The 20,006-nt window shown below is 41.8% G+C and overlaps 1 protein-coding gene across 2 annotated transcripts in view; it reads left to right on the top strand.

Moving 5' to 3' along the window:
* The window catches only part of MAN1A2 (mannosidase alpha class 1A member 2), a 488,967-nt gene extending 472,089 nt beyond the window's left edge, over positions 1-16,878 (top strand). For both annotated transcript variants that reach the window (XM_030204025.1, XM_030204024.1), the window contains one exon: positions 14,874-16,878. In XM_030204025.1, coding sequence (XP_030059885.1) covers positions 14,874-15,006 — 133 coding nt within the window. In that variant the 3' untranslated portion in view covers positions 15,007-16,878. The remainder of the gene's footprint in view (positions 1-14,873) is intronic.
* Positions 16,879-20,006: the final 3,128 nt, after the last annotated feature.

Genomic DNA, 20,006 nt, shown 5'->3' with positions numbered 1-20,006 from the left:
ATCCTCCATGCTTTCTTCACTTCAGACTCCAGCGCTTCAACAGGAATCTGTTCCATGTATCCATCACCCTTTTCTGTAAAGAAATAGTTCTTTAGATTATTCCTGAATCTTTCGTCCTCATCCTGTGCTGTTCCAAAGCTACATTTCATAGATAGATAGATACGTGTGTGTATTTTTTTGTTGTTGTTGGAATTGTATTGGTCCTCCCCTATTTTCATTTTTGCTCTGTTTTTAAATAATCAGCAGATGCGGTAGGCTGCTGCAGAAGGACTAGCCAGGAATGGGACTGTTGCTACACTGTGACTTCAGGAGCATTGCTGAGTGACCCAGTTTAAATTTCCCCATAGACTAGGAAAGAAATAACTAGCAGATTGGGACTGGCCTGCCATGGATGATGGTTGCCTGAGCAAAAAGTGAGGGCATTTAGGATTATTATAAGATCAGAACTACCTGCAGCCCTAAATCTGATCCAGTTGATGATGCTCCACTGACTGAGCACTATAGTACTATTTATATTTATATACACAGACCCTTCTCTTGCTGGATCAGTTGGTATAATATTCTGTTCTGGATTAGTCTGACTTTTTTCTCTGTTTTGTACAGTATGGAACTATTCTGGGATTATGTGGAATAGTTTCCATTTGTGTTCACACTTGATTCTGGTGTTGACGCCAAAACCCCGTTCATAAACATTTATTCCAGCATTAGTTGCTCTTGGAATAACTTAATCCAAGAGTGAAATGACTTCCCTGTATAGTATTAGTTTCTGTTTTTTTGTTGTGCCTGACAGTTTCCCATGTAGATTAAGTTCTGACGGAGAGCCTAACTTTGACTTTGGAGCTTTATCCTTTGGTTTATGGGAAGGGCTGGGAGAGCAACATTTTACTTCCACTACCTGCAATGCCGGTGGGTTTGGGGGTTTTTTTTTGCTATAAGACTGTAGGTGGAGTTTTAAAAAATCTGTTGAATTCTTCAGTCCCAGGGCATTGGGTAGCTTTACAGACCCTTGTTATGTGGAACACTCTTCTATTTCTCTTATAGAGGATACCTTCTAGGTTAACATGGTGGTCTTTCCTATTATTAGGTATCCTCAGGTATAATCCCTCATGCAGGTTCCTACTAGATTAATGTGTATTCATGACATCACAGTTAAGTATCAGGATGGAGAGAAATTATGAAAATGTGGAGAGGCATTTTTTATATTATGTTTTTGCAAAAAAAGTAAAAAAAAAAAATGCAGTAGCAAACATGGCCATTTTCAAACCAGAAAAATGTCCAAAACATTTCAAAAATGGCCGTTTGGTAGACGATTTTGTGCTCAGTGCATCTATCTTTTAGGACCATTTTCAGGGAAAAACATACAAAAACAAGCCATTAGCATGTATGGGGGGGGTGGCAGCATTCTTAGTAGACTGGCCACATAGACATCCCAGCAGAGCAGTGGGGCACTCTTGGGAGCACTGCAATGGACTTCACATAAAAGGTCCCAGGTACACATCTCACTGTTACCCCCTTATATTGTATGGTAAGCCCTCCAAAATCTACCAAAAACCTACTGTACCCACCTGTATGCCACTACAGTAGCCCATATGCCTGCAGGTGGCACCTATATGTAGGTACAGTAGGTTTTTGGTGGGTTTTGAAGGGCTCACACTTTCCACCAAAAGTGTACCAATTAAAGTGAGATATGGGCCTAGGTCCCCTTCTCTACAGTGCAATGCACCAACCACTGAGCTACTCCAGGCACCTGCTTGCTGCTCTATTAGGACTGACCATAACATCTGAATCTGTCATAGAGGCTGGTATGTACGGTTTCTTTCACATCTTTGGGGGTTGGGAGGGGGTCATTGACCACTGGGGGAGTAAGAGGGGTCATTTGGAAATGTTATCACAAATTAGAGGCTAACAAACTGGGTAACACAATAATGGATGATTTCAAATGGGTGATTTCAATTACTCTGATATTGACCGGGTAAATGTAACACAAGAGAGGTTCTGAACAATGCTGTAAAATTAGTGCCGGAACAGCACGGGGAAATAAAGCCCCGATGATCAAAAACTAATTGGCCACTGTTTGAGACAGGATACTGAGGTTAATGGACTTTCAGTCTGCCCCAGTATAGCAATGCTTATGTTCTTGTGTCATGCCTTAATCCCAAATTGAAATTTTCTGTCTAGTATGTGGCAGGAACCAAAAAAACAAACAAGGATGCTAGGAATTATTAGGAAAGGGATGCAAAACAAGGCCAAATATTATAATGGCTCTGCATCGCTCCATGGTACGACCTCACCTTGAGTATTGCATTCAATTCTGGTTGCTGTATCTCAAAAAAGAGCTAGTGGAATTAGAAAAGGTTCAAAGAAGAGTGACCAAAATGATAAAGGGGATGGAACTCCTCCCATATGAGGAAAGACTAAAGAGATTATTAGGCCTCTTCAGTTTGGAAAACAGACAGCTTGGGGGGAGGGGTATGATTGAGGTCTACAAAATCCTGAGTGGTGTAGAACGAGTAGAAGTGAATCGATTTTTTACTCTTCCTTAAAGTAGAAAAACCAGGGGGCACTCAATTAAATTACATGGAAATACTTTTAAAACAAATAGGAGAAACTATTTTTTCACTCAACAAATAATTAAGCTCTGGAACTCGTTGCCAGGGGATGTGTTAACAGCGGTTAGTATATCTTTGTTTAAAAAAGGTTTGGAAAAGTTCCTGGAGAACTAGACCTTAGTCTGTTATTGAGATGGACATGGGGGAAGCCAGGATTGGTAATATGGGATGTTGCTGCCAATTGGGTTTCTTCCAGGTACTTGTAACCTGGATTAGCCAATATTAGAAGCAGGATACCAGACTAGATGGACCATTGGTCTGACCCAGTATGACAATTCTTATGCTGTTTGGATCATCTCGTCATTTGGGGCTCCTTTTAGCCCTAGATGTTTTTGCTTTGTTCCATTATGATAGAAAAACGTCCAAGTTTTGGGAATGCCCAAATCCCACCCCCAACATTCCCCCAACACATCCTCTTGTGATTTGGACACACTGCAGAGTAAAACATCTGAAATCCAAGGTTTGAAAATTGCGATTAGGACGTTTTTGGAGAAAAATGTCCAAATGCCACTTTATGACATTTTTGAGATGTTTTTCTGTTTTAAAAATGAACCCCATAATGTACTATTTGGTATAAAATTTGGGAAAGTTTTTTCCTGCCAAAATCTTGAGCAGTAACATACCAGCAGCCATCATTGTATACAATGTAGTAGGTGTGAATAGTTAAATTTTTTGCTGATGTCAACTCTGATAAGCTGCTTTCTTCCTATGTCAACATTATCATAATAAAATCTCTTTGCTCCACAGAGCATAAATATTGCCCTGATGGTAATTGCAATTAGTATGTGACCTGACTTGCAAGTTTCTGTGCAGTGAAACCGATATAAACTTGCTCTGCAGGTCTACTGTAAGTAGAATAAATGTATATAAGATGTGCTTGTTAAGTACATTTCTTTATGGTTTGTTAAGGTGTTAGCCACACACATCATGGTGTACACCTGTGATCAAGCTTTATGGAAACAAAAATATGAAAAATCCAAATATATATTTAACAAACACACTTAACAAGTAATGTTATAAAGGATTTTAAGCATGTAGAAAATTACATCAGGGGTTACAAGCATGTGAGGTGCCAAGAAGCCACATACTTTCATATAACCTGCATGTTCAGGTATACATGCATACTTTACTCAAAATATTTACACCTGCCTCCAAGCAAATGTGAATGTCTCACAGCTTCAGTCTAGGCACCATTTCTGCCACTTTGCACCACATAGGTGCTTATTTGTCTTCAAAAAAATAAGCATCTGCTTCGCACATTGGATTATTTTATAACCAGCTGCCTCTTTGGATCTGATGCGCTAAATGTTTTTCCCATAAATATAGAATTGGAGAACAGCCTTAGTGAATCAGTGCATTAAAAGATGCTTTCTAAAGAATTTTCAGCATGTAAAGGCAATTTTATATATGAAAAAGGGCTTTTATAACATTGGGGGGAAATTCTATAACTGGGCACCACAAATTTGGCTCCTAGATGCATGCGCTGAGTATTAATTCTACAACAGCATCTGAGTGTCCAGGTTCCATTATAGAGTACTAGCATAATTCAGCATCTGTGCACCAACATTTAGGTGCGCTCACTTACACCATGTCAATAGCAGGCATAAATACGTATACCTAGATGTAACATTAGCGCATAACTTGCTGTGTTCTGTAAATTGCATTCGTAACTGTTGGACATTCCCATGACCGGCCCATATGCCTCCCTCTGCACGCCCCCTATAATATATGCACTGACAGGGCAACTGTATAAATTGGCACCTAGAGGTGTGTGTCAAGGGCCAGATTCTATATATGGCGCCTAGAAAATCCACACGGAAAACATTTCCACCTAAGCATATTCTATAAGCAGTGCCTAAATTTAGGCACTGTATATAGAATACATTTAGTTGATATCCTAGCGCCTAAAACTGTGCGCCTCCATTTACACCAACGAAAATGTGGTGTAAAACCCAGCACGTAGATTTAGGCATAGAGGGCCATATTGTATAACAACGCACATAAAGTTTTGAAACGCCCATTTGCCCACCCGTAACCACACCCCTTTTTGCTTCCGTGAATTAAAATTTAAGCGCAGTGCGTTACAGAATACGCTAAGGGAGTTGTGCACGTAAATTCTAATTATTGCCAATTAGTGCTCATTATTGCTTGATAAGTGCTGTTAACAACGCTGATAAGCTTGTTAAACCAATTAAGTTATGCCTGTTGTTACAGAATACGCTTGGATTTCGGTGTGGATCTCTAGGTGCACTATATAGAATCCGGGAGCAAAGTTGACACTAATTGACAGGTGTCTATGAGGCATATTTTCAAAGCACTTAGCCTTCCAAAGTTCCATAGGTTTCTATGGAACTTTGGAAGGCTAAGTGCTTTGAAAATAAGCCTCTATGTGTACTAGGCACTATTTTATAAGGTAGCACCTAAGTGCCTAACTGCAGGGGAGGGTCATACACGTGGGCATGTGTACCAGTTATGTGCATAGTTTATAGAAAGCTATAAATTGCACGTGTCACTTGGTGCATCTAGGTGCGCCAACTTACACCTGCCATTGACATGGCATAAGAGAGTGTGTGCCTAAACATAGGCACGCCAATGCCACTGAGATGCAGTTATAGAATTGGGGATCCAATTCAAGGGCTTATTTTTAAAATCCACATTTTAATTTCATCAAAGAAAAATACATTTTTCATGCAAACATAAATATTTTTCATTTCCTACAAGAGGTGGAGGAAATATGCATTCAAAAAGCTAAAACATGATAATTATAAGTGTTTAAAATCTTGAGTAATGTGTTATATATGTAAAAGAAATATTGGATTTTAGAGAAACCTATGCATTTCATTCTACACCAGTCTTATCACATAAATCTTGAAATTGAATCATATAGGGGCTCATTTTTAAAACAAAAAACATCCTAAAGACATCATAAGGTGATATAAGGATTTTTTTTTTCTCTCAAAAACGTCCAAGTTGCAATTTTCGACAACCCGATTTTAGACATTTTGCTCCACAGTTCATCCAAATTTCAAGGGGGCCTGTTTTCAGCAGGACATGGGTGGCACCAAAAGATAGACATTATTCTGCAAAAAATGGAACAAAACGAAAATGTCTTAAGCCAAAATTAAGACGTTTTTGGCTAGACCTGTTTCAATCATGACTAAGTGACCAAAAGTTGCCCTAAATGACCAGATAAGGTATAAACACTCTTACTACCCCAGTGGTCACTGACCATCTCCCACCCCCCAAAATTATGAAGGAAACAGTACGTACTAGCCACTGCAGTGCTCCCTAGGGTGTCCCATTGCTTTGTTGGGATGTTTGTGTGGCCGGTCTACTAAGAATGCAACCCCCCCCCCCCCCCCCCCCCCCCAGTACATCCCAATGGCTTGTTTATGTGTATTTCTCCCTTGGACTTTTTTTTTTCCTTCAAAAATGTTCCTAAAAGATAGGCACACTGAGCACAAAAACATCTAGCAAATGACCATTTTCAAAACAAAAAGTTGGACATTTTTATGGTTTTAAAATGGCCATTTCAGTACTGGAGTTTTGGACATTTTTCACAAAGTGTCCAAAATCGGATATAGACGTCATATCGATAATGCCCCTCCACATGTTCAACATATTAAAACTATGGAACTAAGATTAAAACTGCAAAATATTTTTCAGTTGCTTGTTTGTTTCAAATATGTCACTACTTGTGACAGAACTGGCATACCACTTTATTGGCTGCTGCATGCCATGCTACCTGGTATATTACAGCCATAGAATATACAAGACTTAACTGGTTTTGTAATTAACATGTACCTGGACTTAAATGATTTTGGAAACAAATCTTATTTTTAACTTGGCTTCAGACAAATGGCAAACATGCTTTTCATCTCAAAATTAATTACATTGGTAGATAACAATATCCTTTGTCCACATAAGTACATAAGTAATGCCATACTGGGAAAAGACCAAAGGTCCATCGAGCCCGGCATCCTGTCCCCGACAGCGGCCGATCCAGGTCAAGGGCACCTGGCAAGCCACCCAAACATACAAACATTTTATATAAGTTATTCCTGAAATTGTGGATTTAGTAGTGGTCTATGGACTTGTCCTTTAGGAAACCATCCAACCCCTAACTCTGCCAAGCTAACCGCCTTCACTACATTCTCCGGCAACGAATTCCAGAGTTTAATTACATGTTGGGTGAAGAAAACTTTTCTCCTATTTGTTTTAAATTTACTACACTGTAGTTTAATCGCATGCCCCCTAGTCCTAGTATTTTTGGAAAGCGTGAACAGACACTTCACATCCACCTGTTCCACTTCATTCATTATTTTATATACTTCTATCATGTCTCCCCTCAGCCGTCTCTTCTCCAAGCTGAAAAGCCCTAGCCTCCTTAGTCTTTCTTCATAGGGAAGTCGTCCCATCCCTGCTATCATTTTAGTCGCCCTTCGCTGCACCTTTTCCAGTTCTACTATATCTTTCTTGTGATGCGGCAACCAGAATTGAACACAATACTCAAGGTGCGGTCGCACCATGGAGCGATATAATGGCATTATAACATCCTCACACCTGTTCCATACCTTTCCTGATAATACCCAACATTCTATTCGCTTTCTTAGCCGCAGCAGCACACTGAGCAGAAGGTTTCAGTGTGTTATCGACGACAACACCCAGATCCCTTTCTTGGTCCGTAACTCCTAATGTGGAACCTTGCATGACGTAGCTATAATTCGGGTTCTTTTTTCCCCACATGCATCACCTTGCACTTGCTCACATTAAACGTCATCTGCCATTTAGCCGCCTAGTCTCCCAGTCTCGTAAGGTCCTTCTGTAATTTTTGTAATTTCCCAGTCTTGTAAGGTCCTTCTGTAATTACGAGACTGGGAAATTACAAAAACCATAGCTCATTTTTTTGCCAAAAGTGGACTTAGTGGGTTTTGGAAATAAGCTCTTCAATTTATAGAATTACCCTATAATAGCATGCAAAGTTATGGAATACCACTTTACATCCAACCAGTACTTACACGTTTAACTGTAATAGTCATGCACTTGAATGCTAGTATTCTGTAACTTATGCATGCACTCAGGATTAGATTCAGTAAATTGTGCTGCTAAATTGACATGGAAAAAATTATGTATTGAGCGCTATTCTATAAAGGGTATCCACACTCTATAGAATAACACCTAAGTGCCTAATCCACACCTAACGCAAGTCACTTTCATTTATGCCTGCTGAAACTAGGTATAATTGGTTGTTAGCAACTCATTAATCAAGTTGCATGCACAAATCGCTATGCGCGCTGATTTGCATGTACAACTTTAGTCACCATATTTTAGAATCTGAGGTCAATGTGTTATGATTATATCCATTATGTTACCCTTGTTATTTATGTAACCAATTGTTTATTTACTCTTGATTGGTGCTTGTTAGCCACATTGAGTCTGCAAATAGGTGGGAAAATGTGGGATACAAATGCAACAAATACATAAATAAATAATATTGGGTCCAAGTTATAGACTGAGGGGGATAGGCTTTCCTGATGTGGAGTTTGGGTGGAGCAGAGAAGGAGTTGCAGTGTATGCACATATTTTCTTTTAAAAAAAATTAAAATACAGAGGTACAAGCTAGAGCACACCCATACACACATTTGCATTTTGGGAGTAGGTGTAAATTTGTGCCTGTATTTGTGTGCTATTAGAGATAATTCTAGGTGCCTATTTTATATAGGTGTCATTCTCCAAGGACAGGCAGGCCAGATAATTCTCACATGCAGGTGACATCCATGTCACCCAATGCGGACCTAAGGACCCTAAACAAATTCATGGTTAATGAAAAGATCAGGATGGCTTTCTTGGGCACCCTTCTCCCAGTGATTCAGGCTTAAGATTAGCTATGCTCTCTGGACTTAAAGGATGCCTACACTCACATCCTGATAACTTCCAAGCTACAGGAAGTAGCTCAGATTTCGGGTGGGAACAAGTCACTTCCAGGACCGTGTGTTGCCATTTGGCCTTGCGTCAGCTCCCAGGGTTTTCATCGTGTCTAGCAGTAATTGCAGCGTTGCCACACTAGAAACACAGCAGGCACAAGCGTTTCTCCCTGTGCCGAGGGAGACGCTCATACCACATGCCACTCGGATTCAAGACAGCCAGCAGGTCACAGCTCAGCAGATGTTGAGGTTTCTAGGCCACATGGACTCCACAGTGCATGTCGCTCCCTTGACATGTCTACACATGAGGACTGTCCAGTGGACTCCCAGTGGTGTCAGACCTCTTGGAACCTAGAGGATATCATCCAAGTTACACCAGAATTAGTTCAGTCCCTTTCTGGTGGATAATTCAATCCAATTTGACCATGGGACTTTCATTCCAAATTGCTTAGCTCTAGAAGGTTTTGATGATGGATACATCCTGCCTAGGGTGGGAAGCTCCAGAAACAGATCTTCAGATCAACCTCCTGGAATTACAGGTAATCTGGTACACTCTAAAGGCTTTCCGAGATTGGCTGTTCAACCAAATTGTTCTCATTCAAATGGACAATCAGGTTGCAGTGTATTACACCAACAAGCAGGGGGGTACCGGAGTATACCCTCTGTGTCAGGAGGCCCTAGGCATGTAGGAATGGGCCATCCAGAACAGGATAGTTCTCAGAGCCAACACCTTGGCTGACAGACTGAGCAGAGTCATGGAACTGCACGAGTGGTTGCTTAGCACAAGTGTTACCCGTGAGATCTTTCGGGAGTGGGGAACCCCCTTGGTGGATCAGTACTGTTCCAGGGTCATGACAGACTAGTGTTGGATGCCTTCCTCATCCAATGGGGGAATGGTCTTCTATATTCATATCCTCCCATCATAGGGAAACCTTTGCTGCTGAAACTCAAGCAAGACTGAGGAGCCATGATTTGATCACCTCTTATTGGCCCAGGCAGATTTGGTTCCCTCCCTCTTCTGGAGTTATCCTCGAAAGAACCTTGGAGATTGGAGTGTTTTCCAACTCTCATAATGTAGAATGAGGGATCTGTTCTACATCACGACCTTCCTTGCATCTTCCTGAGGGTGTCTCCAGGGTCTTGCTGGCTTCCAGGAAAGATTCCACTAAGAGGTGTTATTCTTTCAAATGGCGGAGGTTTGCTGTCTGCTGTGAGGGCAGAGCCCTAGATCCTGTTTGCATACCTTCTGCACCTTTCAGAGTCTGATCTCAAGACCAACTCTGTAACGGTTCACCTTGTTGCAATTAGTGCTTACCATCACCGTGTGGAAGGTAAGCCCATCTCTGGACAACCTGTAGTTCGCTTCATGAGAGATTTGCTTTTGACAAAGCCCCCTAGCAAACCTCTGTCTGTGTCATGGGACCTCAACGTCGTCCTCACCCAGCTGATGAAAGCTCCTTTTGAGTTGCTTGATTCCTGTCATCTGAAGTACTTGACCTGGAACGTCTTGTATTTGGTGGCTGTTACTTCAGCTCTCAGGATCAGTGAGCATCAGGCCCTAGTAGCGGATCCAACTTACACTAAATTTCATCATAAGTACATAAGTATTGCCATACTGGGAAAGACCAAAGGTTCATCACATGCCCCCTAAGCCTAGTATTTTTGGAAAGTGTAAACAGATGCTTCACATTTACCCGTTCCACTCCACTTATTATTTTATAGACCTCTATCATATCTCCCCTCAGCCGCCTTTTATCCAAGCTGAAGAGCCCTAGCCACTTTAGCCTGTCCTCATAGGGAAGTCGTCCTCTGCATTCTCTGCATTCATCCTAAGTTTCTGCCTAAGGTTGTGTCGGAGTTCCATCTGAACCAGTCGATCGTTCTTTCTCAAAGTCATATCCTGGTGAAAGTGCACTGCACACTTTGGACTGCAAGTGAGCATTGGCCTATTACTTGGAACGGACTAGGCCCTACAGACAGTACACCCATCTTTATGTTTCTTTTGATCCCAACACGGATGGGAGTCACCACCAGGAAACGTACAGTCTCCAATTGGCTGGCAAATTGCATTTCTTTCAGTTACGCCCAAGCTGGGCTGACTCTTGAGGGTCATTTCAAGGCTTATAATGTCAGAGCCATGGCTTTATCAGAAACCCACTTGAGGTCAGCCTCTATAGAAGAAATTTGCAAGTCTGCAACATGGTCTTCAGTCCACACATTCACATCTCACTATTGCCTTGAGCAAAATACCCAACGTGATGGTCGGCTTGGACAGACAGTTTCTGCAGAAATTGTTTGGGTCTAGAATCCAACTCCAATCTCCTAGGTCCATTTTTGTTCTGTTTAAGGCTGCACTCTCACACAGGTCTGTATATGGTTTCATTACGAGTTCCTATTGTTCTACTGTTGTTGTTTTCGGTGAGCCTGATAGCTAGGGATTCCCACATGTAAGAATTATTTGGCCTGCTTATCCATGGAGAAAGCGAAGATACTTACCTGACTGTAGCAGGTATTCACTGAGGACAGCAGGCCATTAATTCTCACATACCCTCCTACCTCACCTTGGAGTTGTTTTTGTATAGCTATTGTACTGTAATGCTGGTCCTGTGCTGTCATGGCTTGCACAGTGGAGACACTGGCGCGTGGCTTTTAAAGATGTATATGCTACAAAAGTGTTCCGCACCAGGGCGACACGGATGATGTCACCCACATGCGAGAATTAATGGCCTGCTACAGGTAAGTATCTTTACTTTATAAAATATGGCATCTGTGTGAAAACCCTGAAAACACCTATTTTAAAACCTGTTATAAAATTACCCCCTAAAATGCAGTGCTGCTTTCCTTAATGAAATGAATGTGAAGCCCTTTAGAAAATGGAGCTTTAGGTTTTACTTATTTTCAAAAAAAAAAAACATTACTTATCCTGGATAGTGTATAATAATAATAATACCTCGTTTGTGGACTGATCAAAACAAGAAATTGAAAGACAAAAATAATTTCCTATAAAACATGATGAAGAATTTAAAACTTTGATTCCAAAGAAAAAGGTCATAACTGAGGGAGTCCTTTTAACAAGTGGTGGTAATAGGACCACTGCGGTGGCGTCGGCTCGTGGTTTTGCCGCATACCGCCAGGCACACCCTGCCACTAAAAAAAATGTAAAAATAATTTTTTAGTGACAGCAATGCTGCGCAGTGGGAGTTGTCACTAACAACAGGGTCCCATGGTAACCTGGCAGTGGGACTAAATTGCCACACACCCAAGTCCACGTAGCCCTATGTGGCTTGGTAAAAGGGCCCCTAAAAGTCCTATTACAGAACAGTTAGTTATAAGGATACTTGTCTCCTCACTGACTCAAGATATCTATTCAGAAAAGAACCTTGATAGATGTTTGTCTTTTCCAAATAAAAACACAAGTCAGTATACCTGGAAGAAAATACAGTAGACCTATTAACTTTCACTGTGGAAAGCCAAAGCAAGATGGCTGAAACATTAGCCAAGCAAATTTGGACACAGCACCACCTGGACAACTGCAGGAACCAGAAATACAGATATATCCATAAGATGTTTTTTACTTTGTAAGAATTCCTAATTTAAGAAAAAAAGCGCTGTGTGTACTATAAATGCAGCAGTGAGTGTCTTATTCTCTAACATGCTAATTTTCCTGTTACGGAAATGCTTAACAGGACATCAGGACAGGACTAGCTCCCATGGCACTGTCATGGCCGGAAGGCAAAGAACACGGGTCATTTTCTTTTCTATCTGGGGAGATGACTTGTCATCTATGTTACATTGACATAGAAGAGTGAAAAACACCCTTGAGCACTAAAGGATGGCTTCTGGTAAGCACATCAGTGATCTACTGAGACAGAAGGAAGGCTTGATTGCCACCTCACTATGGTGATGTGTATCATCTAATCGAAAAGGAATGAACTTCTTTCCTATGTCTGTTCTTTACACCAAAGTCAGTAGCATAGCCAGAACTACATTAGGGGATGGAGAACAGTTAATATGAGTGGCACTAGGCATTCCATTTCCTCTGCCTCTCCTTTCTTCTTCCCTCCAGTCCTAATTAAAAATGCCTCAGTTGGTGGAGAACTCTAAGCCCCACCAGCTAAAGAAATCTATAGCCACCCTGAGTCTGCTAAACCACAGCAGCTACTGATGCCACTATAGTGAGAATGCTCAATTCCAATGCAGGAACTGAGCACACTCATGGTGCAGCATCAGCAGTTTGAACATGCTGTCCATTGACTGCCATGCCTTTCCTGACTTGGGGCCGGCTCTGGGATTTCTTCATCTGGCAGGGCTTGTTGATCCCTGCCAGCTACACAATTGGTGCACATGGCTGCTGAGTGGGCTTAAGGAAAAATTGGATTGTCCCAGGGCCACCTGTGGCTACACCCCTGAGTGATTCATGCAACACTGGAATTTAAAACAAGAGTATTAAAGGTTAGGGAGCTCTACAGTACAGTAAAGAAATGTTTATATCAAGCAAGACTTCCATTTATGGATGTACCATTACACACAGGAGGGTCCTGAGCAAAGATATGCCCTGTACAAAACGCCCCCTAGTGCTCCCACACCACCCATAGCATTTGTGGCCAAGCTGAGAAGGCAATGTACAGGTTGCAATTTTGGTACCCCCACCTCCCATGACCCCTGTGCCGCTGCACATACCTTGCTTACACCCCTGTTTAAACATCTGCTTGTTGCTGAGCATGTATTTGTTAAATACCAGCAACAGGTGGTTTCAGCTGATCCCTGTACTTCACACCAGGGTCAAGACAACATTCTGTCACTAATTCACTTCTGCTGACAAAGAATAAATGCACCTCACAGCCCAAGCAGGACATCTCCTGCCCTATTTATTATCTGCTACTAGTAAAAGAGGCCCGTTTCTGAGCAAATGAAACGGGCACTAGCAAGGTTTTCGTCAGCAACAACCCCCGCCAACCCCTTCGTTTGTTGTGGCATTGCTTCGCCCTAAAACGTCATGACGTTTGACGCGAGGGCGGGGGCCCGTAGCGATTCCCCCCGCCTCCCTGCCTCCCTCCCTGCCAACCCCTTGGTCTGTTCTGCCATTGCTTCGCCCTCGAGGGGCGGGGCCCGTAGCGATTTCCCTCCCCCCCTCCCTGCCTCCCTCCCTGCCAACCCCTTCATTGTTCTGCCATAGCTCTGCCCTCGGGACGGGGCCCGGAGCGATTTTGGTGGCTTCACCACCACGAAATTCGAACCTTTTTGAAGGAAGTCGGGCTTGGCTTCACTGACGTCACTGTCTTCAGAAACGTTGAGGGTGAGTTTTATTAGATATAGATTAGCACAGAGCTGGACAATAAGCAAATTTGTGTTGTACTGTAAAGACAGAAGTATTCACACAACACAGAAAGGCTTTGAATTTATTCCACCATGTCTGGTTGTCCAAACTAAAGTACTGTGTGCCTTATAACACAGAAATCATGGGCAGTGGTAATCCAAGTCTCATCCCATTTCTGTATTGGGACTGTGCCTTCCACTCTTCTCTATACTGGACCACTCCTAAGTTAAAAGAGTGACCCAGTTTTCAGGCTTTGTTATACATAGTTTATCACTGAATTGCAGGGCTTGACCATTTAGGGGCTTTAGGGACAGGATTGATCCAACAGGAATGCCTTCCACCTCCAAAAAAAAATCAAAGCGCAGGAGAAGGGGGAAACTTCCTCCCTGACCTGATGCTGATATCTTTAGTGCAGAAACCATGACTCATCCTGTGCTGATGGCACTTGTGAGTGTTGTCAGATATCAGGAGTGAAGGCCCATACATGCAAAAACTCCTCTGCTGAATTGAACTGTGAACAGCCTGAAGTGGGAATCGAACTCAGTTCCCCAGGACCAAAGTCCACCACCCTAACCACTAGGCCACTCTGTTCCTGCTTAATAAATAAATTCTGTAAAAGGGTAAATAGATAACTGGGATATTTCTGTGTTTGCCTGGTGTAACTGGAGCTTGTCTCAGTTGTGTCAGCAAGAATTGTGGCCTGTACTTCAAAATGTTGCAGTTGTTTCAGAAAATCTTTTCCTGCTTTCTTTCTCCCTTGCATCTTGTTTCATAGGTAACAACAAAGCTTTGGGCATTTGAGGAGTGAATCAAACAGTATACCACAGTTTCCAACAGCTTCTGTCACGCATGCACCAGAGCGATTTGAACTATTGGATCATCTATATAACTGTTAGAAAATATGATGTATTCTGTACAATGCAGTATGTCCTATATACCTAACCATAACTGTTACTGTGAACACCTAAGTGCACCAAGGATGAGTGACATTCTTTGATACATGTGTTCTTTATCTGTTACCAGGTATTTGTACCTTCTCTTCTCCAGTGATGACCTACTACCTTTTGACAACTGGGTATTCAACACAGAGGCCCACCCTCTGCCCGTTTTGCGTTTAGCAAATAGCACACTTTCAGGAAGTCCTGCATCTCGGTAGAGACTCCCTGGGGAGAAGTGAAGAGACTGTTCTGCTGTATTTTGTTTACATGGACCTCTGTGGAAGGTGAACCTTTTGTATGTACTGGACTCTCTCGGGTTACAGGGTGAGAGAGGAATGGCAGCTCACTTCAGGCTCTTGACTGGGTATAAGAATGAGATAATATTATGAGAATGAGAAAAAATTATTCCATTTTCTACTTGACCAAAATGACAAGCTCATGGCAACACTAGACTTTTAAAGAAGAGGAGAAGGCATGACATAGCACACCCTGTTACTTCAAGCTGTTATAAAAAGACCATGTCCAGCGTTCAAAGCTGCATTTGCATGGGAACAAAACAGTTTTACAAAGGAACCTCCTGGAAGCTGAACATGAATTTGTGTTTGTCTCTGAGTTACAGGACAGCCTTTTAGAGGGTGTATCATGCACGCACATGCTCAGACAGAGCAGATTCCAAAATCTTGTCATCTTTTTTTATTATTTTATTTTCATGATCTAAATAGCATGATCAAAGCAGCTATGATTACGGCAAAGTCAACCCAACAGCATACCAGTACCAGCTACTTTGAGATGTACAAAACATTTAAGACATTTTTTTATTTTTTATTTTTAACTGTAATATCTAATTGAATTCCAGACTATATGGACCACACTGGCAGTCATTCATAGTGCCTCTTTCTGAAGGTGCTGTATTCTCCTCTGCCACCCCTTCACCATAGGTCATTTTGGAAGGGGTTGGGGTTTGGAAGAATTGAACAATGTGGTTATCAGAAAACATTAATAGGGATCAGTTTCCATATAAATTGATTCTGCTTTCTTTACACATTCACAATATGAGCTTGGAGCAGAGCATCCAGTATCCGTTTCTTAAGTCAATAGGAACCTGATGCTCAGAAAAGCAGCACAGAAAAAGCTTTCCAGAAAGACTGCATTTTGTCAAACTTGATAATGTATTTGCTTTGTACTTGAAAGATAATGCAATCATGACACATTTCTGAATTTTGTCATCTTTCTGAATACATTAGGGTTATTTTAGGCCTCAGGGTACTGCAGAGTCATTGGCACATGTTACCCTTCACACCTTTATGTTCATTTCTCTGTGTACGCCTCAGTTCCTTTGAATTGGTTTTCACAAACAGTTTTTTGCTTCCAAATTTTTACTGCAGTGGATTCCTCTTGTACGTATACACTGTGGAACCTCGAGGGGAAATGTGCATGATGACTGTGGAATACATGCTGAATATATTCAGCTGTAGCGTATTTATTTACAGGATAAAAACTTCTATTCTGTAGTCCTATTAGGGACTGAACATGCCTTGCTCTGGCAGCTTTTTGCTCAAAAACAGTAAATTGGGGAAAACAGCAATTTAGTGGTTCTGACATGGGATTTATAATTCCAGCGGATGTTAAATTATGTTATTTGAATGCTGAAGGCCACAGTTCAGTTGTTTTTGTGGTTACAATTAAAGATTTGCATACAAACAAAAGCAGAAGTACAGGCAAATACAGAAAGAGTCTTAAGAATTTGCACATTTAATAAGAGTGTGTATTCACAGAAGTGCATACAAGTGTGGTTATTTGTATTACCATGGCATGTGGATAGCTGTGCTATTAAAAAAAAAAAAAAAAACAGTTCTGAAGAGAAGCCACTCACCTTTCTAACTTTGTTTCTTAAACCAAACCTCTGAATTTTCACAGCTGCACAAGTGACCTTCTTCTTACCATAAACAGGTAGGAATTGTCATTCCCTGTCTTCTGTAAGAGTAGCTCGAAAATAGTGCCCTGAAGTAACAGTGTGGCAGTGTAAGGTGCATATCTCATAAGACACCAATCCAGAGGAACTTCCCACAAATGCTGTTTTATTTTGGGATGTATAATCATATAAATGATTATTACATAAATCATCTTTCTGTGTTGGCCTCTTTTTTTCCTTTCTCTCTCTTTTCATACTTTTTTTTTATGGTGTGTTGTAAGAGAGTATCAAGGCTGAAAACTTCCGTGCCTTATTATGTTGTTGGATAAGTAGCATCAGTTGACAGCTGACAAAAAGAAGTACTGTATCAGAGCTGCCAAGTTACCCAGTTCCAGTCCTGGTTTATTTGCTGTCCTTGATTCTACCCACTAAAATCACTGATGCAAGTCATAGGGTTGTCAGAAATCCAGGACTGGCCTAAAATCTCCCTTCTGGAACCAGGTAACTTGGCAGCATTGCTGTCTGCATGACAAATATGCAGTGTGAAAGAATGAAAAGGGCAGAAGATTGGAACTTGCATTTATTCAGCCCTGGGTTGAGAGTGGAGATCATTCTTGCTATACGGCAATTGATAGGGAAAGGTGGGAAAACAATCTGCTTGCCCATAAGTCGAAATGATTTTCAGATGTTTCATTTTCTGCTGACAGAATTAGCATTGTGTGCATCCTTTGAATGGAATAATTGTAAAGCAAGTTGAAAACTTTTTTTTCCTACTTAATTCAGTAGCATTATCTTATGGGCAGTGCATTTTTTTTTTTTAGCAAAAAAGGTGCCGTTCTTAAATGATAGGCCATCCTTCAGGAGTGGGGTGATCACTGAGGGACCCACCCCACAATAGCCAGGCCCCCTGCAACCAGTCACAGATCCAATGACAAGGCAGAATTGGTGTGTAGAGCCTGAGCTCTTTCATTAAAACTTGGGGACCATGGGTCAATTTTAGCAGACAATGGAAAAGGTGCCGGTACTCAGTACCCCCAAGTACCCCCTCAAAAAAGCCCTGATTATGGGGGTATTCAGCCCATGGCAGTCAGCGGTTATTAAGTCATGGGCTGAATTTAACCTGGATATTCAGCGCCAGGCCATCTTCAGGCTCCGGCATTGAATATCCAGTTACAGTGGCCAGCTAGAAGTTAAATCGCATACTGGCTGATGTCCAGACTGTGGCATGGTTAGCTTGGTAGATAAAGTTAGGACAGCCTTTTTGCTGTCCTAACTTTCTGTGCTTACTTAGGGCCCCTTTTGCCAAGCTGTGGCAAAAGGTGGCCGGCACTGGCGTCAGTGTGTGTTTTACACGCATGCCGAGGCCCCCTTTTACCATAGCTGGTAAAAGGGAAGTCTCGCTTTCCTACAGGAAATGGCCAGGCAGCAATGGCCACAGGGCCATTTTGGAGGGGAGCCTTTACTGCCACCCATTGAGGTAGCATTAAGGGCTCTCACGTTAACGTCGGTAACCAGGTAGCACGCAGTACTGCCCGATAACTGCCGGATACACTCTAGCGCTACAAAAATAAATTTTTGTAGCACCGGAAATGACGGCACGCTAGGGGTGGGAAGTGCTGCCGGGCTGCTGCGGTAGCCCGGCGATACTTCCTATATAGCAAGCAGTATGCCAGCAGTAGGCTTACCGCCGCTTAGTAAAAGGAGCCCTTAACTGGTTAGCGACACTGGCCAGTTAAGTGCCGCTGATAGCAGTTAGGTAGACACAAGCGATTTAACCAGACAGAAGGCGTATGTTTCATTGAAAAGATACTTCGCAATAGAACCTGTAGCATGAAAACACTGATGAATGCCAATTTTTGGTACTCTTAAAGAACCCCTTATTATATGAAAAATAAACACATAAATTTACATTTATAAACATCTTGAATAGAAGCCCTAATTATAATGTGATTTTTATTTGTGTTAGACACCCTGTTAAATGCATTTATAAGAGCATTTTAGGACCCATAGGGGTGAGGGCACAGATCCTTTCTTGTAGCTTAGAGAGCTGAGAGGGTCCCCTGGAGACTGGAAAGCAGGATTGGGAGTGCTGAGCTGGGAAACTATAGACCTATGAGGCTGACGTCTGTGCTGAGCAAAATGGTTTAAGATCAACTAGAAACGAAATTACTGACTGTGTAGATTAGTGCTGCACAAGTTCAGCCCTCCAGACAAACTGGTCAAGATTTCAGGATACCTTAATGAATATGCATAGATCTGCATACTTACCTCCATTATATGCAAATCTGTCTCATGCATGTTCATTAGGAATGTCCCAAAAACACAATCTATTTTCAGCCCCCAAGGACTGTGTGCACCTCTGATAATAGGCATCCATGCACTGCATGGATGGCAGTAAACTAGTGAAATGCTAATTTCAAGTGCATAATAATGGAGGGGGAGGGAGAGTCTGCCAGACACGTGCACAAAGGTTCTGCAGTGAGGATGGCTCACTGTCCACATGTCTGAACAGAACAAAAGTACCAGCACCCATCTGCGGCTGTTCTTCTGCACATAAATATCAGCTTCGCAAAAAGACATTTTTGCAAGGCTGATATGTGCAGAACAGCAGCTGCAGATGTGTGCTGGCACTTTCATTTTTGTTCAGACATGAATATGGGCTGTTACCTCCCTTCTATCTTTTAAAGTTGCAGGCACTTTTTCTGGTCACTGAAAAATAACACTTAATGCTTAGTTAACTGGCACTAAATCCTCTGAACCAACCCCTCTATGCTGCCCCAAACGTGGTGAAAATTTGTTCACATAGTATGCACATTAAAAACCACTGTTTTCTTCTGGGCATTGTAGAGGAATAGTTAATGGCCTTATTACACTACATTTTAATGCACCGTGTGCTTGTTTGTACCACACAAGTTCTCATGCTCAACCCTTTTAAGCACTTTGTGGTCAGTAATGTGTATGTACACCCATGGTAACCGTTCCTTTTCTTGCAGTAGCTTTATGCGTCAGCCCTATCGACAGGCATAACTTACTGGGAATGAGTCCGCATGGGTTCAGCAAAAGCAAATTTTGTCTGACCAATTGGATTTTTCAAAGGTGTAACAAACAGCTGGATAATGGTGAACTGGTTGATAGTATATTTTGACTTTCAGAATGTATTTGACAGTCTTTCTTGAGAGACTCCTTAGGAAGAGTCATGAGATAATTTAATTTGGGAATATATAGCCACTTAACCAGCCAAGGATTCAAACCATAAATCAGCATAGGATTCAACATAAAAAAAAATCACCAAAATGAATAAATCAG

The sequence above is a fragment of the Microcaecilia unicolor genome, chromosome 5 (genome assembly GCF_901765095.1).
Source record: "Microcaecilia unicolor chromosome 5, aMicUni1.1, whole genome shotgun sequence".
Lineage (NCBI taxonomy): Eukaryota > Metazoa > Chordata > Amphibia > Gymnophiona > Siphonopidae > Microcaecilia > Microcaecilia unicolor.
The sequence above is the reverse complement of the archived record's forward strand: the minus strand, read 5'-3'. Positions and strand labels throughout refer to the sequence as shown.